Below are 22432 nucleotides of genomic sequence, written 5' to 3'. Positions count from 1 at the left end.
GAAGAAGAGGAGGAAGAGGAAGAGGAGGAGGAGGAGGAGGAGGAGGCGGCGGCGGCGGCAGAGAGAGGGTTGGTAGTGAGAGGCAATATGTAAGTCTGGAAACCAAACAGGAGGGCAAAGAAAATGTAATAGAGCATAGGCTAGCAGGGCAGGGGATGGTCTGGGTTACAGAGAGTGAGCCTGGGAGGGGAGGATGAGATAGATCCTATGCACAACAGAAGGAGAGAGGCAAGCAAGAGCCCTGGGGAACTTCTGGCACCTCTCAGCCACAGCAGGATACCTGTTGACATTAGCAGCACAGCCTGCAGCAGAGCCACTTCCGTGTCATCCAGGTTAAAGGCAGAGAGTGACTTGCCCAGTTCAAAGATGGCGTCAGAGACCACACCCAAGCCACCATTCTTGAGCTGCTCCCGCTTAACCGCCATCTCCCCACTCAGGGTCAGGGTGTCACTCTCAGGGTCATAGCGGACGGCTGCCCGCAGGGACATGATCTCCATGCAGCAGCCCTTCAGCAGGATGATCTGGTCTTCGCAAGGCAGCTGTGGAACAGCGGGACCACAGGGCACTTCAGTCCATCCTCTCCATGCCCCACAATCTCCACCCCCACCCCACCCCCAGCCACCGTGTGCTAGGCCGGGCCCGCCCCTCCTGCACTATTGCACTTAAACCTCACAGCTATGTCTAAGGGTGTGGTCCCATCATTCTCCCAGTCTCCTTCAGAAACTGAAGTACAGAACACGTAGGTAACTTGGCCAAGGTCCCACAGCTAGTACAGCAGCCTGTTTCTAGTTAGTGCTAGGCAGAATGAAGAGATGAGTCATGCTGTCTGCAGATAGGAGAAAGAGAGAGAAAGAGAGAGAGAGAGAGAGAGAGAGAGAGAGAGAGAGAGAGAGAGAGAGAGAGCGCATACACTCATGAGCTGAATATCTATAGATCTATAAGAATCGCACCATGTCCAGAGAACATGAGAAGAATACACAGTGAGGCTCTGTGACCTGGGAAGTGACCCGAGGCTCCCTCTAACAAGTCTCTCCTTCCAGCTGCCACTCACCTCGGAGAACATGGGCAGTTTTTTGGCAAAGTCCACCACGCGGGTGATGGCCGGGGTGATGATCTTGGTAAACTCGCTGAAGGCCTCTAGGTCTACCTTGTCTCCGTCCGGCATAGAGACAATAGGTGACTGGCCAATGTCATCCGGCTAGAGGGAGAGATGAGGGTCATCTGGGGCCGCAGACCCCTCTCACCCGCTCATGGAGACTCCCTACCCACCAGGGGGAGCTCCAAGGCAGCTTGGGGGGGGGGAAAGTCCCAGAAGAGCCTGCTATACAGCTCTGTCTCTGCCTCAAGGCTTCAACATTGGGGGAAGAGGATAGACCAGAGCCAGCATTTCAGACTTACTAATACTGATAATGGTGTGGACAGTAGTTAATAAATTGCAATAAAAACACAGCCTTGGGGGCTGGTGAGGTGGCTCAGTGGGTAAGAGCACCTGACTGCTCTTCCGAAGGTCCTGAGTTCAAATCCCAGCAACCACATGGTGGCTCATAACCATCTGTAACAAGATCTGACTCCCTCTTCTGGAGAGTCTGAAGACAGCTACAGTGTACTTACATATAATAAATAAATAAATCTTAAAAAAACAAAAACAAAAAAAAACAAAACAAAACAAAACACAGCCTTAATGCCTGAAAGCAAGACGCCAGGCTGTAGGCTGGTTGCCTGCTCTACATAGCTCCTTTCACCTTGCCACAAATCTATATGGAAAACAGAATCTAGATGGAAACCAGCACTTCTAGACAGAGGCCTAGCACAGCTAAGTTCTCTGGCCAGAGTCACACAGCGAGTCCTTTGCAAACACATCTGCTTGGTGTTGGGTAACTTAGTGCATTTTCCATCCCTTAGCATCCTCTACTAGGGAACCAGGTCCCGTTAGCCCATCTCCTTCCAAACTGATCATCCATTTGTCAGTCGGTTCTATGAGGGTTTGAACACAATGCCTGGAGCCCTGTAGGTGTCCCAAAACACTGTTATGTGTCTATGTCCTCAGTCCCCGTGGGTTAGCCCCGCCCTGGAATCTAGAGGATTGGACCCAGTTCTCATGGAGCACGCCATTAGATGGAACAGGCAGGCCCCAAAAAGCAAAGGCATGTGTACAGGTGTACAAAATCTGAACTGCCAACAGGGACAGAGTACCAGCTTTGGGCTGAACTAAACCAAGGGTTTCCAAGGGAGTTTTCAATGTGCATGCATTCTTACCAGGAATTTTCGCCTCTGTTTCCAATGGCTGCCCTGGGCGTTGGTGCTGCGATGGGCCTCTGTAGCAACATGTATCAGGTCCCACTCCTCAGGAGTGGGCTCTGGTCGCTGCTGCAATGAGCGAATCATCTCCTCCTTTCGCCTCCTCTCCCGGTTCTGCTCGATCAGCTTGCGTTTGGCCACCCGCTTCGAATCATCTAGAACCACTGTTTATGGAAAAAGACACTTTGCATGGCAGACCCCCTCCCATGCTCAGAAATTACACACTCTAGTACAAATGTCAAATGACTTCCCAAATCACTTAGCAATAGGGTGGCACAATACAAACCATGTTTAATCACTGGGACCAAGTCAACTCCAAGTAGGTTGGTCCAAGGAAAAACAGGTTCGGATTTGAGCCGTGGGGGACTTGCTAACCAACCTACAGTCAAGGAAAGAGCCCTCCTCATTTGGATGTGCCTTCCCTGGGGAGCAGGAACCTTACTAGGTTCACCGCACAGGAGTTTTTACTCAACAACTCCCTTTCTAAAGTCTTCAAACGGCAAGAAGCATCTAGACTACACAGGAAGGGCTGGAGAGATGGCTCAGGAGTTAAGAGCACTTAACTGCAAAGGTTCTGAGTTCGATTCCCAGCAACCACATGGTGGCCCACAACCATCTATAATGTGATCTGATGCCCTCTTCTGGTACACAGGTGTACATCCAGATAGAGCACTTATACATAAAATAAATCTTTAAAAAGTAGCCGGGCGTGGTGGCACACGCCTTTAATCCCAGCACTCGGAAGGCAGAGGCAGGCAGAATTCTGAGTTCGAGGCCAGCCTGGTCTACAGAGTGAGTTCCAGGACAGCCAAGACTATACAGAGAAACCCTGTCTCAAAAAAACAAGAAAAAAAAAAAAAAGCCCATCATAGTTGCCCAACTCCACTGCCCCATGGGTGCCTCTTACAGTCCATGGCCATGCCCACAGCGATGCACTTCTTGAAGCGGCACAGCTGGCACTGATTCCGGGTGATCTTGTCGATGACGCAGCAGCTGTCATACTTGCAGGAATAGGTGGGATGGAGATTCTTCTGGATTGTGCGGCGAAAGAAGCCCTAGGGTGGGGGCATAGGAAGCAGGGTGCATCATTAACACTTCCTCTCCCAAGCCAATGACACAGGTCACGAGGAGGGGAGGGACAAGGGAAGTCAGTGTCGCCTGGCATCCTCGTGTCACTGTGGGGCCAAAATTGCTGGGCCCTGCCAAGCCAAAGAGACCCAAAAGAACCCATGTCTTTACCCTCAGGCTGCAGAGGGATGAGGAATGTCTATACTGGCAGAAGTAAGAACAGTGAGTGTGGTAGTCAGCACAGGGCCTGGCCTGGGCTGCCGTGGGATGCGGTGAGGCCTTAGAAGTCTACTCTAAAGAAATTTTTAAATGTATGTATTATGCGGGGTAGTGGTGTCACTCAGAAGGTGGCAGGTGGATCTCTTATGAGCTCAAGGACAGCCTGATCGACAAAGCAAGTTCCAAAACAGCCAAAACCAAAACCAAAACCACAACAACAACAAAAGTAGTATATAGCCAGGCAGTGGTAGCGCACGCCTTTCATCCCAGCACTTGAGAGGCAGAGGCAGGTGGATTTCTGAGTTTGAGGCCAGCCTGGTCTACAGAGTGAGTTCCAGGATAGCCAAGGCTACACAGAGAAACCCTGTCTCAAAAAACCAAAAACAAAAAAACAAACAAATAGAAAAAAGAAAGCATTATATATTTTTCAAGACAAAGAGCCTCACTCAGACTTGCTATGTAGCCAAGTATGACCTCGAGCTTCTGACCTCTGGAGTGGCAGGATTGCAGACATGTGTTATCACAGCTGGTTTATGTGGTGCTGGGGATGGGACCCAGGCTTTGTGAACTCAAAGGAAGTAGCCAACCATCGGCGCTACATCGCCAGGCCTAGAAAGTCCAATTCATATCTTGGCTATCTTGACTCTAAAGGTAATGCTGCTCCCAAAAGCATTCTCACGGACACTGTTTTACCTATTATCCTTGCAAATGCAATTTATAAAACAGTATTCAAGAGAATGCACTGAGTGGAAACATTCATAGCTTATAAGCATTTTCTTCTTCTTCTTCTTCTTCTTCTTCTTCTTCTTCTTCTTCTTCTTCTTCTTCTTCTTCTTCTTCTTCTTCTTCTTCTTCTTCTTCTTNTTCTTCTTCTTCTTCTTCTTCTTCTTCTTCTTCTTCTTCTTCTTCTTCTTCTTCTTCTTCTTCTTCTTCTTCTTCTTCTTCTTCTTCTTCCATTGTTGCATTAGTCTTTGCTTTAAAGGAAACACTTGAAGAATCAGGATGATAGCCAGGTGAGTCTGAATACCTGCTGAACCTTACTTTGTGATGGACATGCAGCACATGCCTTTCGTGCATGTTAAATTTAATCTCCATGTCAAAACTGGGCTTTCTCTATATGACACTGAGATCCGAGAGTCCAGATCTAGGATGAATTAAAGTTATTGCACTAAGATACAGACTCCCGGACTTCATTCTAAACTTACGAAAGCAAGCTCTAGAAGTGGAAAAGGGTATCTCTGTCTTTGGGGGCATGTTCCCCTGGGATGTTCCCCCAGTTGTCTGTCCTTGAAGCTGAGGGCTCTTGTTCTTGTCTATGTTGCTACTATCATTTCCAGGAACATGGCTATGAAACTTGGGATCTCGACTGGTTTTTGGTTTGGCTGACATTAAGAGAAGCTTCAAGCTTCTGCATTGTATGTGCGTGTATGCCTTTGTGTGTCAGTTCAAGAGAGGTTTTTTTGATTGTGGTTTGGTTTTGGTTTTTTTGAGGCAAGATTATTTTCTGTGTAGCCTTGGCTGTCCTGGAACTCACTCTGTAGACCAGGCTGGCCCCAAACTCAAGAGATCTGCCTGGCTCTGCCTCCTGAGTGCTGGAATTAAAAGTGTGTGCCACCACTGCTGAACTTTAGAGATGATCTTATGTAGCCCAGGCACAGGTTTAGGATGGCCTTGAACTTCTAATCCTTCTGCTTCCATCTTCTGATTATGGGACTATAGGCATGCGCCACCATGCCTGGTCTCACTTTTAAATGATCTTCTTCTGGAAAGACTTGTACCTGCAGAAGGTGGTGGTCCTGGAAAAGCCATACAGGTTGAAACAGGTTGAATCTAATAGGCTTTTCCAAATCTGTAGCCTTCGATCCTCTGCTAAAAAGAACCTGTGGCCATCATCTCCTCTACGTCCCTATCATGACCCTTCAACACAGGTCCTAATTTTTTCCGATACATTGGGAGCTCCTGGGACTCCTGTTAAAAGCAGAGTCCTGGGCTCTGCACAATAAAGTTTGTACTAAGTAGGGGATGCATGCAGCTTGGGAACCTGCAGTATACATACTACTGCCGGTAGCCCAGGAATCTTCAGTATAGAGTATATGTGCGGGTACCTGTGTATGTACACTCGGCGGCCAGAGGTCAACACCTAGGGTTCTCTTCAATCATTCTCCACCTTTTGGACCTCATTTTCTATGTGACACAGGGTCTCACTAGGGAGCTTATGTGACAGACATGCTGGACTGGCTAGCCAGGAGCCCCAGGCACCTTCCTGCTTCTGCCTCACAGTTTCGGGTCACGGACAGGTATCCTGCCATGCTCAGCTTTCTATGTGGAAGCTGGGGCTCAGAGCTCGCATCCTCATGCTTGTGCACTTTTCCACGGGGCCAACCCCCCAGCCTCCATGACCTATGTCCTGAAAGACACTGATCCTGTGTAGATTGCAAGGAGTGTGAGAGAATGGCACATACTGTGTCCCCTGCTCTTTTTGGTTTTTTTTTTTTTTTTGGGGGGGGGGCAGGGTCTCACTGTGTACCTTTGGCTTATCTGGAATGCACTGTGTGGATCAGGCTGGCTTCAGCCCACAGCCATTGGGCTGCCTGTGCCTTCAGGGCGCTGGGATGAAAGCTGTGTGCTACTGTACTGGGCATTCTTATTTTGATACAGGGATTTTTTTTTTTTTTTTAGATTTATTTATTTATTCTATGTAAGTACATTGTAGCTATCTTCAGACACTCCAGAAGAGGGCATCAGATCTTGTTACGGATGGTTATGAGCCACCATGTGGTTGCTGGGATTTGAACTCCAGACCTTCGGAAGAGCAGTCGGGTGCTCTTACCCACTGAGCCATCTCACCAGCCTGATACAGGGTCTTCTTGTGTGGCTGAGGCTGGCCCAGAACCGACCAGACATCCCAGGGTGACCTTGAACTCGTGACCTTCATGCCTCAGTCTCCCAAGTGCTAAAATCCCAGGTGTGCAGTACATTTAGCCTCACACCCCTTATTCCTAACACACACTAGGGATGAATGATGTCTGACCCCTAAGTGTTCTTATGTGCTTAGCACTGCGTTAAAGGCTATCACAGTCGCCAGTCTTACCTCTGCCAGATCCTTTCCCCACCCCTCTGCAGTTACTTAAAGCCGTGCCAGGTGAATTAGCTCATTTAATTTGCTTATTAACTCTATGAGGAAGGTAGTATGATCACCGCCATCTTATCAGTGAAGAAACCGAGGCTCACAGAGGTTAGACACATGGCGTACGAGTGTCACAGCAGAGGTTATGAATGAACAAGTGACCAGATAAATGCAGGAGAAGAAAAAGGATACAACAGGTACATTATAGTTTACATGCTTATAGAGACTGAATTACGCCAGGTGTCAGACTCAAAGGGGAACCGGCAACGGGAGAGGGACAGGAGAGGGCTCATCCATACCTTGCAGCCCTCACAAGTGATACAGCGGTAGTGATAACCGGTGGCTTTGTCCCCACACACGACACACTGCTCGTCTTTGTCCAGGTAACTAGGGATATACCCTGGGAGGGGGAAAGGGGGAAGGCAGTGGGCATGGGGCGGAGCCCAGCGGAGCAGCTCCTACACTGTATACACCCAACTTGGCCTTTCTCACCCCTCTCCCAGCCCAGCACCACGGAGGGAGGGACTCCTTATCTCAAAGTAGAAAGGAAAAATCCCGGGGACGTGTCAGGGGGGAGGAGGAGGTGGGGATTGCCCCTCCCTTTCCCTTCAGATATATATAATGGAAGTCGTTTTCTGACTGTCCATTCAGGGACCCGACTCATTTCCATGTATTTATTTTTGAGCCTGGATCTTATTATGTTCCCCAGGCAGGCCTTGAACCCCTGTTCAAGCCATCCTCCTATGTCGGTATCCCAAACAGCTCTAACTGCAGGTAGGTGCCACTGTACTTGCCCTAGGTAGGGCTCTTTTGTTTTCTTCCACATTACATCTAAGTGATAGAATAGAGTAAGGGACCTGGACAAGAAACAACCCATCTTTAGGAGAACAGACGCCCTGAGGCCAGTGGAACCTTTGAGGAGGTCATGGGAGGGTCAAAGAGGCCCTTCCTGACCTACATCCTCCTCAAAGGCCAGGATAGGTTTTGATCACTATTCTCACCGCCAGACAAATCCTACCCATGTTCTGTAGGCTGTTCCCTCCAGAGACATAGGAGGTCCAGGCCTAGCCTGGCAGGAGGCCAAGTGTGCTGTGGGCGGGGGGGGGGGGAAGGGGGAGGAAGGGTTGGGGCTCACCTGACATGCTGCTTTTCAGGGGACATTGGCCGTTCTTTCTTTTTCGCTTTCCATCTGGTGACCTGGCACTGCATGGGGCAAAGTGGGCAGAATCACACAGAGTGGCCTCTGGGCAGTCTCTTTCCACCTAAGAGACTTCACTCCTTACCCCCCCCCCGCTTGGTTTCCCCCCCTCCTTATGCCCTTATTCTACCTCCCACCCCTATATCAGCTGACAAAGCTTGGAAGGGGTCTGTCTAGCTATCTGGTCACTGCATGGGAGAGATAAGGGGCTTAGATGGGGCCAAAACCATGTTTGAGGGCCTAGCACAGTCACACAGACATGTATTGCTGTGAGACCCCAAAATACACACCCACCTCACATATAAGCAATGTTCAAAAGTCTCCAAACACACAGACACCTCTTACACGAACATACACACATACACATTCCAGCCACGATATATGGGACGCTCACATAGTTAAGCATTTAATATATGCCAAGTATGCTGAAGTGCTCCTTGGAATATTCTTAAATCTATGTAACCTTTCGAATGTATATATATGCAATATGACACCCACGAGTGTGAATAACTATGCAGCCTTCCGCATAAACCCAAGTATGGTAATAAGCCTTGGGATCTACAATTGCATGCAATTCTCTGGGCATTCTCTATGACTTCTGCTAGGTACCCGTGTGCTACAGTACAGAAAGCCCCCGGACAGGCGCCTAATGGTGTCGTCCCTCTGTCTCGTGTGAACACGTTGCTCAATCTCTGGGTCATGTATACATGCTAAGTAACCCATGGGGATTGAAAATATCAGGATTACCCTGTTCACAGCCTCCAGTTAACAAATCGGAAAACCAAGGGGCTTTTTGTATGCTGGGACGCCACGCCAGAATCAGCCAGGAAGAGGACCCTGAACTTCTCCATGCATGGTATTTTTAGCACCTCTCAGTCACCGCACATATATGTTGCCAGGTTTTCCACATATGTGTTACATAACCTCAGTACACATGGGTTACATAAGCTTCTACGCATGCAAGGGTTGTATAACCTTCTACAGCCACCCTGTGTGTACCATGTTCCAGGGCCCCTCCCCCTAAGGCCTGATACAGTTCCCAACACACTGACACAGTGACCTTGGCCAGGGTCATGGTCACACAGACAGCCTTGTGCTTCACACACCCTGGGGATTACCCCTGTCTGGTTCCTACCAAGGCTGGAAGGTCAGGCTTGCCTCCCGCCTTAGTGTGCAGGGACCACTTAGGTCCCAGTTGAGCAGGAGGCTTTGGCTATCACCAGCCTCAGAGCCTCTGGGTGCAGTTCCACGTACAGCCACTAGGTGGCACATGGTCATGGGGGAGGGGAGGGGAGGGGAGGGCTGGGCCTAAGAGGTGCCTCAGCTCTGAGGGACTAGGAACTTCATTTCTATCTTTTTTACAAGAGCTAAGAGCAGGCTCTCCCAGAAGTGTGGGCAGGGAAATACAGGCAATCCAAGTGGCGGTTACATGGTGAGAACAGCCTGTCTCATAAATCTAAGGTTTTTGGGGAAGGGGCTTCCTTACCCAGTGTCCCACTCACACAACCACAAATCCCATCTACTATTTCTGACCCTCCAAAGAACCGGTCTTGGGCACAAGGGCTTTGCTTGGCCAAGCTTCCAGCCTTCTGGCTCAGGACCTGATCTCCTAGACAACGGTTAGCTACACTGCTCCCCAGAGCACCCCACCCCCACTATTTCCCTGGCCATAGGCACAGGATGTACCCTGCTCTTGGGACATCATGCCAAATGGGACAGAGCTCTGTGCCACTTGGAGCGGACGGGGAAAGCGGAGACCCTCTACACTGACGCAGAACAGTCCGAATGAGCGGTGACCTCTCCCTGGGGGTGTGTGTGCAAGGTGCCGCTGCCGTCTCATCCACGAGGAAGCAAACCCTTCCTAGCTGGTGTGTTCTTCCACTTCCTGGGAGGAGCTGCAGGGCAGTCCCCGCCTTTGACCATGAACAAGGAAGAGTGAATGTGTGGGGTTTCCAATAGATTCCAAAAATAAGTGTGGGCTGTGACCAATAGTTATTGCTGCCTGTACCCGGAAATGTTATGTTATATGCACCATGGCTTGTGGATAACACGCTTATTTGTGGTCAGGTGGTGAATAGACAGGGAGAGAGAACAAAATGGCAAGGCCACTGAGATCACGCATGCTCAAGTGAGGGGAAGGGTGGGTGGTGTTGAGATGGCCTAGCAGCTGCCAAGGAAGGGGCGGAGGAGTGTCTGCTACCTGTAATGATCCTGTTTCCTACCACTTCCTCCTTCAAAATGAACATCTCAATCTGAGTGCCTGATTCCCTGAGCCATATGAGCATGCCTCAGCCCCTGGACTAAGGTAGGCAGCAGGCTTGCTGGCCTCACGGCCAGGGGTGCTTTAAAGCCGTGTCTAAAACAGAGACCGGCTCTCTTTTACCCAGAGAGCTATCCATGTCTGTTGCTGTGAGTAGGTACTCCCGGGTTGCCAGGCCCATTCGTTACCTGTTCTCCTCTGGGTCTGACCCACACTCCACCTTGCTTGGCTTCTGTTCCATTCACTTCAATTCCATCCAGGATGCTCTCCAGCACGCCAAGAGACTGGGGTGGGCACACTGCCCCCCCCACGCCCACAGGCCACCCACCCCCCACCACCCAGGCCCTAGGGCACAGCACCCATAGTAGCCCCCTTAGTACTCAGCCTTTCACACCATGCCCTGTGCCCCAAAATAAAAAACCGGGAGGGCTGGTGGTGGGAAGGGCCGGGGAGTGGCAGGTGGGAGAGCTAGGGGCAAGCCGGTAAAAGGTGCTGGGTCAGGGGCCCCCGGAAGTTGTAAGAGATTTGTCTTGTCTGGAGATACCTGTGGAGAGAAGAGAGAGGGGCGGGGTAAGAAGTTGTCACCATAGAGGTATGTCAGTGAGCAAGGTTTGGTGGAGATATTTGGTATCTTTCAGGGGCCTGTAGCAAAATGGCAGTGGGGACAGAGGGTAGGTATAGGATAGGAACGGGACCAGAATGACATCATATCGCAGGTGCAGTTGGAGAGCTACGACACAGGCCCGAGCGAGACACAGGGAGGGATGAAGGGAAAGAATGAGGTCATCTATGCAGCAGGTAACAAGTCTGGATTCTCACATTTGAACAAATGCCTGGCCCTTTATGAGCACCTATTAAACATTAGCTATTGTTACCACCCTTTAACCAAGGTTTCTTAGGATTCACCAGTGGGATAGGCCAAGAGGGGAGCAGAGACAAGTAGTTTGCCGCACAGGCATAGGGGTCCCCACAAAGGCAGCGTGGGCCAGTGGGATAGCAAATAGGGTCTTCTGGGGACAGGAGAGACCTGTGTTCTACCTCTGGCTTATATCCCTGCCCCACGCTAGGGTCTTGAAGGAGCGAGACTACAGAAGCCAACAAGAACTGACTCTCAGCTTCCTGTGCATTAATGAAACCCCGGTTCCTGCCCCTTGAGGACTTTTGTTTTGTTTTGTTTTGAGTCTAGGCCTCACTATGTAGCTCTAGCTGGCCCGGAACTCACTTTATAGACCAGGCTGTTCTAGAACTCACAGAAATCCTCCTGCCTCTGCTTCTGGACTGCTGGGAATAAGGGTATGTGCCACTATGCCTTGCTTCTTTAAGGGTTTGTAAATCCCTCCCGCCTTGTCCAGTTTCGGAATAAGAATTAGCCGACGTAGGTGATCAGCTGCCATTCACCGGGCTGGGACAAGGAGAAGGGAACTATCGTGTGCCAATGTCAACCAAACAGATCCATGCCTTCTGAAGGGGGCACGGGAACTTTGCAGACAGAAGGGCCAGGCATGTATGTCCTCCCAGCCCTTAGTTGCTGGAGGCAGGAGGATTAGAAGTTCAGGGTCATTTTCAGTCACACAGTAAGTTTAAGACCAGTTTGGGCTAAGGACCTCATCTTTAAAAAAACAAACAAACAAACAAAAAAAACCCTTTCTTCCCCCAGATGTGGGATCCAGATGTGATGATGTATGCCTATAGTGCCAATACTCAGGAGGCTGAGACAGGAGGACTGTCTGTCACAAATCCGAAGCAAGTCTGGGCTATACAGTGACCCCCCCCCCATCTCAGAAACAAAACAGTATAACGTCAAAACATAATAATAAAATGAACTTTCCAGATGGGGAAACTGAGTCCCAGAAAGCTTGGTGACTCCCTCAAGTTCATGCAGCTAGAAAGCAGATGGCTGAGGGATAACAACACCACAGCCTGTCTCTAAAGCTAGCTGTTCGCGGCTGCTAGGAGCTGGGGTGGTGCTAGATCAAGCCCCCACCTCCAGTTCCTCTGAGACTGCCCGCTGTGACCCTGATGCAGGCCTGTGCCGCCGTCCTGTGTGTATGCACAGAGGCAGGTGCAGGCATAAGGGAGGGGGACAAAGGGTACGGCTCCCATGTACAACTCCACAACTCCATCACATGGCTGCTGTACCAGAGACCTTGCCTTGGGCCCCCTGCCCCACCCCCTTGAGTTGATAAGGAGTCCAGTTGGGGCGAGAGGAGGGGGCAGAGATAAGGCAGGGCACTGGGTAGAGGCAGGGCAGCAGGACAGGCCTCTGCACTCAGGCAACCCCTGGGTGGAGAGAATAGAAGGAGCACAGAAAAGGGGCCCCATTCCGTCTCTGGCAACCCCCGCCCCCCAAGGCTAGGACTGAGCACTTGGGGGCTGGACAGGAGTTGGGGGGGGGTGAGCGGGGAGACTTAGCCCAGGGAGCCGTCAAGAAAGTAGGTCAAGTTTTTCTTGGCTTGTGGAGAAATTCCTGTTATAAATTTATAATGGCATAGCCAGCCCTAAGGGGTGGAGGTGGGGGAGGAGAAGAAGTGGGTGGGGATGCCCAGGGCCGGGCACTGGGGCCTACCGACCGCTCTTAGCTAGGCTAGGACAGATGGGGCAACAGCAAGGAGCATTCTGGGGGCTGGACAATACTACTCTGTCTCCCACTGCTCTCCGTCCAGTAAAGGCTTCATGTAGTCCGTCTGTCCGTCTGTCCGTCTGAATCTTTCTCTTTCTTTCTCTCTCTCTTTGGGTCTGGGTGTCTTCCTCCCCGCACCCCCCTCCCCACCGTGCCTCAGTGCTTGGCACACCCTGGCTGCGGTGCTGCCCCCGCCTGTCTCCTGCCCGCCTGGCACGCTGCCATCACTTGTTTACAGAAGCTGGAAAAATCCACTCGCCAGCCGGAGGCCCAAGCGCCCCCAGGGAAGGGAGGAGGCAGACCCAGGCATGGGCAAGCAGAGAGAGGGGCAGCCCTGGGGAACGGGGCCTTGGGGGCAGGCAAAGAATGCCGGGGTGCGGGGTGTGCAGGAATGGGTATTAGCAGCTGTGGGCAGGGCCTGGCAGGGAACCCCAGGAGGAGCGAGTGTGGCATGGGAAGTTCCTGCCTCTGGCCATAGCTCTGGAGGTGCCCTTCCCCCAGTATCCCACCACTACCAGTTGCTACAAGGCAGACCTGGGGCAGTGCCAATCTAAGCCACCCTGTTTATTTCCCCTCTCTCCTCCCTGGCCCAGCCTTAACTCCAAATGTGTCTGGGCACTGCCAAGGGCTTGCACGTGCCCACAGCGGGAGGGGCAGGGTCCTTCTTGTCTGCCTCACCTCTGTGCTGAGCCGAATGTGTCCTAGTGCCATGCAGTGTAGCCCAGGTTATGGTTATCTCCTGGCACCGGAAGAGGGTCAAGCTGCCATCTTCACTTCTTAAGGCATTTGTTTGGCACATAGCAAGAGTCTAGAACCCCTGGGGACACCTAAAAACCTCTCCAAGGACATATGGGGCTCTGTGTAGCGGCCATGCATGCAGGAAGGCATGAAACCATGTGAGTCTACGCTAGCTAGCTACGGGTAGGAAAAGGTTCATGGAGAAGGGTGTTGTTATGCCAAGGGTAACCACTCTGAAGAGCAGCCTCTCTCCCCTCTTTCTGGAGTCCAGTTTAGCATCCCCCCAACTCATTTCTAGTACCTTTTTTGCAGGGGGATATGGAAAGCTCAGAGCCAGAGAGTCAGAGTGGGTAGAACAATGGGGTGCAGAAACTCAGATGGACAACGGGACAGCAGGACCCATCTGCCTGTTGGCCTGGCAACCCACTCTTTCTTAGTCGGATAAGAGCTGTTGGGTGGCAGCACGGGAAAGATGCCCATGGGGGCGGGGGGAAGCATTTCATTAAGCTTAAGTGATTCTGCAATGAGGGGACGGGGACAAGGAGCCAATGCGGCACCCACGGGCACCGTGCCAGGTTCCCACTGCTGCCTGTTCTACTCTGTAGATCCCCGGGATACCCCCACAGGACTCCCGAAGCTGCCAGCGAGGCCTCTCCCCTAGCCGGCTAGCTTGCACGCACACCTCTGAGCATCTGTACCCGGCTTGGGCCCCACCTTTCTGGGGCCCCTGAACTTTGTCCTTAAGGCTTTGAAGAAAGCCTAGCCATCCTTCACACACACACACACACACACACACACACACACACACTCTCTCTCTCTCTCTCTCACACACACACACACACACACACACACACACACACACACACTCTCTCTCTCTCTCTCTCACACACACACACACACACACACACACACACACACACGGTTGGGAGCTTGCTGTAAAGAGGGAGGAAAAGGGAGGAAGAGTCGGGGTAATAGGAAAGATGGGCCAAAAGAGGGGAAAAAATACAAAGGGAAGAACAAAGAGGAGGCAGGGAGGATGCGGGTAGAGCCAGGGGTGTCAAGGAAGTAGGGGGCAAGAAAGAAGGGAGGAAGGAGAAGGAAGACAGGAGAGGAAGGGGTGAGATGGGAAGAACAGATAAAGGGAGGAGAGGTCGATGAAAGAGAGAGACAAAGGGAAATAACAAAGAAAGATGGGTGGGGGATGCTTCTGCCCGGCCTAAGTCCCACCCCATGGAGGATGGGGGATGGGGGAGCCGAAATGGTTTCCACGGTGACAGCTGGTTCTTGGTGGCCTGGCATGTGGGCTATTAATAGTGCTGTGGGTAGGTTCACACCCCCCTCTCCCCTTCCCCTCTGCTTGCTACTAGGATGGGCAGAAGAACACCCCCTCCCCAACTCCCAATCATCCCACATAGATGTCCTGATCCCATACTATGGAATCATCAAGGGTAATGTGGAGAGGCCAGGGCAGCCACAGGAGCCCTAAACATACACGGGCATGCACAGGCACATAGCCATCTGTGTGCAGACGTGCCCGGTGCCAATGTGGGTTCCCACAAGTAGCCACCAACCTAACAGTGGGGAGGGGGTATCTATGGTCATTGAGGACTCATGGTAGCAACACACACCCTACGCTTTGAGACAGATGCCTCCTTTGAGACAGATGAGAGGTTGGGGCCTCTCCCTCCTTCACAGACCTCTACCCTGTTCTGTTCTTAGGTAAGGACTAGGCAGAATTGCCCCACCCAATTCCCGGCTATCCCAGTGCCAGGAGAGACTGAAGGCGGGAAGGCAGGGACTATTTGGCAGGTGTCAGAGAAGTACACACAGACTCAGGCACAGCTTTATAGATGGGTGTGGGGGTGGGGACCCAGAGAGGCAGCGTCTCTGGGTGGGATTTTGCTCAGGATTCTAAAACTCCAGAGCAATAACCAAGAAGTCAGATTTCCTAGCTACTAGAGGCCTTAATACCAGGGAATGGGAGATTAGATGGGGGATGTGCATGACAGGGAAACTGGTTGCTTAAACAAAGGATTCTCCCTGTCCCCCCTCCACTGCCACCACCACAAAGAATATAACAGGAAATTCCCCCCTGCAGGTCAAAGACAGAAAGACATAAACAGTAGCCAGTCTTGGGCCAGATGCCCAGTATTAACATCAAAGAGGGTGCTCCCAACCCACACCCCTAGAGCCTTTCCCACCTGCTTCTTCTCCCTTCCCCTAGTCCAGGCTAGTCCCATAAAGTATCAGCGGTGCTAGGTGCTAGGTCTAGGGTCACCTCCCTGGTTATGCCCAGCCTCCACATTGAAGTGATGGATGGGCATATACTCAGCCTCCACTAGATTTCATCCCCCTTTCCCCAATTCCCCTCAGAGAGAGCAGCAGGAGATCCAAGTCTCCAAGAAAGCAGAGTCAGGAGCATCCCCCCCCCCAAAAAAAAAACAAAAAACAAAAAACAAAAAACTGGGCATAGTATATTCTCCCCACTCCACCCCCAGCCGACAGGGTAACTGGAGCTGGAAGCTGGGGCAGCTGAACGCTGGAGGCATGAATGTCACGGGGCCAAGGCGCTTACAGCAGATGGCATCAGGGGCACAGGGCTTGGGGGTACTCCTGCACTCTACTCTTCTAAAGCAGAAGAAATTGTCTGCCAGCCACAGAAAGTGTTGCCTCGGAAGGGAAGGAATGGTGATGGTGTGGGGGGGGGGGGGAAGGGGGGGGGGGGAAGAAAGACAGGATGTTCTTCTAGGCACCCCAGGGAGGCAAAAAGCTAGCCCCCACCCAGTCAGAACTGGCAGAGGCAGTGAGGGGGGGGCAGAGAGCAGGATAGGAGAGAGACACAGGGGGGCAGAGAGAGAAAGAATAGAGAAGGAAGGAAGGAAGGAAGGAGAGAATAGAAAGGGGGGAGATCGTGTGTGTGTGTGTGTGTGTGTGTGTGTGTGTGAGAGAGAGAGAGAGAGAGAGAGAGAGAGAGGAGAGGGAGGGAGGAGAGGGAGGGAAGGAGGGGAGAGAGAACAGCAGACGCAGCTGAGTCTCAGGCACACACATGGACACGTGCAGACTCACACATTCACCCCGCATGCGCAGAACTGCAGGGCTCCAGTACCCGTTCCAGGAGATATTCAGAGCCCTACCCAGCCCACACATGCACAAAACACCCTCACATGGATGCATGCACAACACGCCCACTCACTGATGTGTATGAAAATTCGAATAGTCACCAAAGCTCGTCCCCTCCTCCTCCCCATGCCTGGTAAAAGAGAAAATGAAACACGCAGCCAGGGCTTCGGAGCCAGGAGCCAGGAGCTCATCTCTTCCTCACAAGAGGAAGGGGAGGGGGAGGAAGACGAGAAGGTGGGCGGCTGCTTGGCTCAAACCACCACTCCTCGATACTGCTGAGTGGGTGTGGCTGTGCCCCTGGCACTAACCTAACTGTAAACCCTAACTCCCTGCTCTCCAGGTGGTATGCCCACCTCCAAAGCAAAGAGACAGGACGGTATTTCAGGGTGCAACCATATCCATTTTCTCCCCCCCCCCACCTGTGAACTTCTGACCTTTCTGACAAACAGGAAGGAGGTCCCTATTGGTACCCTCAGGTCTTGCCCTTTAGGCAAAAAGACACGTGTCCAGCTACACAAGAGCCACAGATGTCTCCGTGAGAGATGGAACTGTCTCTGGTTCCTGGTGGCACGTGCATGCCTTCTCCGCCCGGGGAGGAGAAAGAAATCCACAGGAACAGCTTACCACGCCAGGCAGCGATACCGAGTGTGCATGCTAAGAGCTTGCCTGATTTGTCGTGCCCTTTCTTCCCACAGAGCTAGGGATCAAACTCAGGACCTCGTGCATGCTAGGCAGGAGTTCTGCTAGCAAGCTACAGCTCTATGTCCAATAGTATGTTCTTGACCCTTACCCTAAGCAGGTACTACATGATAAAAAGCCAGGCCCTACGTTACACAACTGGTGAGTGGCAGAAACCCAGCCCCCAACTCCCAGCCAGTATTCTGTCCACACACTACACCTGCCTCCCCTCAAGAGGCTCCAAAGTTCCCCTAAGTGCCTCGGCAGCCATGAGACCTGGAATTGAGATCATCTCTCACACCAAAGGCTCCAAGTCAATCTACTAACAGACACTGCTCCGCTCCTTCAATGTCCTTACTTCACCTTGAAGAGCAGGGGCTGAATAAATGGGGCTTGTGGGAAAGAGGATCCTGATCCTTAGACCCACAGCCAAGTAAGGGACACCGGGACAGATCCAGGATGTCCAGGTGCTACGTTCTGGTCCATTGCCTCTCTGCCACCACCTTTTACTAGTGGACACTGTGTAGAGAGGAAGCTGGCATCTTTGAGCCAGGACTAGGTCCTGGTAGGTAGCTGGGGTGTTGGGACCCCCAAGGAGGAGGAAGAGAGCTGCTCTCCTCCCGAAGTTCCTAGGCTGACGGAGCCCCCCCACCCCCTGCCTTTGTTCACGTATGTGTGTTCTCTGTGTGTGTCTCTCATTGCCAACAATGAGGTCTGTCCCAAGAGAGATGTGGTGACATCCAGCATTCACACATGTGCCCTTAGCTGAGGAGGTGTGTCCCGGGCTGAGATGCCAAGGGCTCCTTTTAAGTTAAAAGGTGAGGGGTCAGAGGAGGTGGGGCAGGAAGGCCTGCTGTGAGTCTTGTTAGAAAAAAAAACAAAAAACAAAAAAAACCTGTGAGCAAGAGAGGCAATCTGAAAGGATGAGATGGCTGGACCCTCCCTGTTCTTTCACTTCCATCCCCATCCCTACAGTGGTCAGGAGATGTACATCTCTACCCAACTTCTACCAGAAACCCAGGGTCTCCAGGCATGAACTAGGGGCTTTGTGGGGGTTGGGAAGTCTCACTTTGTATCCAAGGCTGGCTTAGAACCTCTAGTCTTTCTTCCCCAGCCTTTCCAGCCAGTGGCTTTGTGCCATTCACTATACCTAATTAGGAACAGGGCACTTTTAAAGCAGTATATGTGTGTCTATTTGTTTGAGACAATGCCTCACGGAGCTCAGGGTAGCCTTCAACCCTCACTATGTAGGTGAGACTGGCCTTGATCCTCCTGCCTCAGTTTCCCAAGCATCTAACATCTATAAATGTCAAATGCTAAATGAGGTAGATATTATCATCTCTAGTCTACAGATAAGGCAAGAAGGAAATTAAAGTCTTCTCAAGGTTACACAATTAGCAGGCGGCATTTAGGGTTCAAACCTAGGCAGCTGAACTCCAAAGCAAACAACAAAATCCCGCTTTTAACCAATGACAATATAAACCCTGCAATGTCCTGCTCGAATACCTTGTCCTTTCATCTGGCTATGTAGCCCCTGTGACAAACCTCAGTTCATCTTTCAGTTGAAGTCTTGAGTACTCTCTGACAGAATCATTATACGAATATATTCTTATGCAAGCAGGTCAAGGCTAGAGGGAGCATGCATGACCAGGCATGTTAATACCCCCCCATGCATACCCCCCAGGCTTTGGGCCCCCTGTACCAGTAGCCTCTGTTCAACTTTTCTTCCTAAAAGAGCCACCCTTTCTGTCCTCATGTGTGGGCTACAGTTCCCCCCTTCCCGCCCTAAATTGGCACAGTCTAAACAGCTGTACCCTCAGAACCAAGCATGAAGTTGGGCAAAGAAGACACAGCTGTTGGCACATCTCTAAGATGGGTCTCAGTGGCCAGGGATGTGAAGAAAGGCCCTGAGTTCTAATTCAGGCCCAGCTGGGTCTTGCCAGCTCCTGCCACTGCACTGGGGTGGGGGTAGGGGGGACATAGTATTCCCACCTGGGTCCAGTTAGGGGAGGAACCTCCTAACTGGCTCCTTAATGAGCTGTAGCTTGAACCTAAGGTGCTCCCACTGAACCGGACGAGGGTTCCCTGGATGGGCCTGCCAGCTTGAGGGTCAACATGCAGTAGCCCTATTCCCCTTCCCTCCCCATTCCCAGCCCTCAAAATTTGCTGGCCAGCCACAGCTGCAGCGTTGAGGAAGCGCAGGATGTCCTGAGCAGCCAGCTGAGCACCCCCCCCAACCTCCTACTGACCCCAGAGGAAGGCTGTGGGGAGGGGGGAGTGTTGTGCAGAGGGCCTGAATTTGAGTATTAACAACTGGAAAAGTATGAAGAATGTTGCTGCCAGCTCTGAGAAAAGAGGCTGTGGCAGAGACAGAGAGGAGTGCAGGGGGTAGAGAGAGAAACGTTACAAACTGGCAGGGAAACAAGGAGAGCCAGACACCCCCAGACAGCAACCGAGAGAGACAGAGTTAAGAGAGAAATTCCAAGTCAAAAATACACCTCACTCACTCACTCAGCAGCCTCCTAAGGAAAGCTTCCAGGTTTAGGACAGGAGGGCCAGAGGTGAGCAAAGGGGTGGATTCACAGTGGGAGGCAAACATTTAGCTGGGGACAACTTAGGGTCCCCAGGAAAGGCCCAGCCAAATAACCCCGAGCAGAGGCAGCCAGGTCCACACTGGCTTACAGGCTAGGGTTGAAGAGGGCCAGAGAGCCACTCCCAACTCTTCCCCAGACACCCCTCCCCCAGCAAGCAGGACAAACCCAGCTACTGGAAGTCACTGGACACTGCTGCAGGCCTGTGACTCGGCCCTCTGGAACCCCCTTGCACCCACTTTGCTCTTGTTTCTCTGTCCCTCTAAAGAGGGGGGGGGGAAGCCCATTGCTACACAGTGCCTGAGCCTAAAAGATAGCAAGAAGCCAAAGAGGAAAGTCTGTGATTACCCGCATTTTAAGCGCATTCCTGCCCCGGCTACAATGTGTCAAGCTACAGGGTTATCTGGACACTGCCAGGTGGGACCTGTGATTGCAGACGGAGCCCTGGGCATGGCCCCTGCACCTGTGAGACTTAGGTGTAAAGAAGAGCACCTGTGCCTGGAGTTCCCACAGTCAATCAATTAACAAGTGTTTACAGAGCACATACTGTGCTAGGCTCTGGGTGGGATCCAGGGCTCTCCTAGAGATTCTCCCATGTCTTAAGGAGCTTGCCATCTAGTAACTGGGTGGTATAGCAAGTGACAGTAATGAGACTCTATTATCAGGACAGCACGCTTTGCGCCATTATGCAGAAGGGTCTTTAAATACAGATGAACTTGATTTTCTTGGTGGCAGAGATTTTATTGTCTACAGAACCTCACTCAGCTCCCCAGCTGAATCCAGGAAAATACTTGTTGCTAAGTTGTACACATGTATTGATGTGTAGCTTCGGTTGTTTGTTTGTTTGCCTGAGTGACAGGGATTGTCATGGCAAGCAATGACAGCTGCATGACTGGGCACATGTGAACATGCGTGTGCTTCTGAATGATAGAGTCTTTTATGATTGTTCGACTGTGTGCAATTGCTGTGTGTGTGTGTGTGCATGCGTGCATGCATGCATTCGATAGTGACTTTCTCGGTGTGGGTGACAGCGACTCCTCCTTACCCATATGTGACAGCATCTCCCTGTGATCCTGTGCGTGGGTATGTGCATAGGCCGTCTCTCCGCCCTGCTCTTGGTCTCCCGTGGGTGTGTCCCACCCTTTGAGCTCCACTATGCAGTGGCGGCCTGCCTCTTCCCTTGTCCCCATGTGGGTGTGTCCAGCAGCTCCTGTCCTTGAATTTGCCTGGATGTCCCCGAGTGTGCATGTAGCTGTCTGTGTAGGCATATCTGTCTCTGCATGTCACCTTTGCCTCCCCCTTCATCTTGGACAATGGCCCCCTTCATCCCCTCCCCCTCCTGGGTCCAGAGCCAGCATTCAGGGGCTGGCCTCCCGGCTCCCTGGCTTTCCTTCTGTGTGCTCCCCCCTCCAGTCCCTAAAATGGGTGGCTCTCTCCATTGCCTCTGACATCTTCCCAGGCCTTCTTTTCACACTGGACAAGGGAGGGCCCAAGACAGAAGAAAAGGGGCACCAGAGACACGTTGCAAAGGGAGGGAAACGGGGAGCATGCACGCGCGCGCGCACGGACACACACACACACACACACACACACAGAACACGGGTCCATTTCTTCCTCTCTTCCCCAACCACAGGCCAGCAATTCTCCTAATCATCCAGGGACCATCAAGTACACCCCCACTACTATACGCTCACACTCCCCTCACCCTACCCCACCCGCCGCGTTTTTGCAATTAGGAGTGTTGCAACCAGAAAGCCATGCTCAACTGGAGAGGTGGGGAGGGGAGGGGGGCTTCTCTCTCCTCCAGCACATGCAAGCCCCTCCACCCTGCCGCACCCACATTGCCCTCCGTAGCTAGAGACAGCTTTGCAGAGGCCATTCGGTCTCTTTGGCTGGGGGTGGGGGGGACACGACAAGCTTCTGGCACACCGTAAACAAACCGCGGCGGGGCGGGCGGGGGAGCTTCGGCAGGCAGCGGGGCCCAACCCGGGAATGCGCAGCAGACCGGCCGGACAGAGGCCGGGGCGGGCCCTCGAAGGGGAGGCCCAGACGCCATCTCCCCGGGCGAACCCCCGGGGCCCACCGACCACTTAACAGCACCTTCCTTCCCTAGGGCGTAAGTGGCTAGCTCTCGGGCTGTGACAGGGTCACCCGGGCGCCGGGAAAGACTGAGGTCGGCGGCGGGAACCCCCTGGGCGCCCCCAGCCCGCCTCCGAGCTGGCCAGAGACCCGCGGCTTTGCATAATCAATCGCGATGCATTTGCATATTAATGCCCCCTCGCTCCCTCCTCCTTACCTCGGCTTGGCGCGCTGGACCGAGCTGAGCAACGACGCGGGGGTCTCAGCGCCCCGTGCCGGGGGCGTCCATGGGGGGCCGGTGGGGCCCGGGCCGCCCGCCTCCAGCGCCGGGGTGTGAGTGCGAGTGAGCGCGGGGGGGCGGGGGGCGAGTGTGGCGGCCCCGCGGCTCCTCCGGCAGAGGCGGCGGCCGCTCTGGCTCCTCCCTCCCCCGCCCCGC

At 52.5% G+C, this 22432-nt stretch overlaps 1 protein-coding gene across 1 annotated transcript in view; it reads right to left on the bottom strand.

Annotated features, from left to right (window-relative positions):
• The window catches only part of Thra (thyroid hormone receptor alpha), a 23922-nt gene extending 1490 nt beyond the window's left edge, over positions 1-22432 (bottom strand). The window contains exons 1-8 of the mRNA XM_021213827.2: positions 22214-22432; positions 10359-10714; positions 7848-7915; positions 7012-7112; positions 3206-3353; positions 2257-2462; positions 1052-1198; positions 281-539 (exon numbers count right to left, since the gene is read on the bottom strand). Coding sequence (XP_021069486.1) covers positions 281-539; positions 1052-1198; positions 2257-2462; positions 3206-3353; positions 7012-7112; positions 7848-7915; positions 10359-10411 — 982 coding nt within the window. The 5' untranslated portion in view covers positions 10412-10714; positions 22214-22432. The remainder of the gene's footprint in view (positions 1-280; positions 540-1051; positions 1199-2256; positions 2463-3205; positions 3354-7011; positions 7113-7847; positions 7916-10358; positions 10715-22213) is intronic.

This window comes from Mus pahari, chromosome 14 (genome assembly GCF_900095145.1).
Source record: "Mus pahari chromosome 14, PAHARI_EIJ_v1.1, whole genome shotgun sequence".
NCBI lineage: Eukaryota > Metazoa > Chordata > Mammalia > Rodentia > Muridae > Mus > Mus pahari.
The sequence above is the reverse complement of the archived record's forward strand: the minus strand, read 5'-3'. Positions and strand labels throughout refer to the sequence as shown.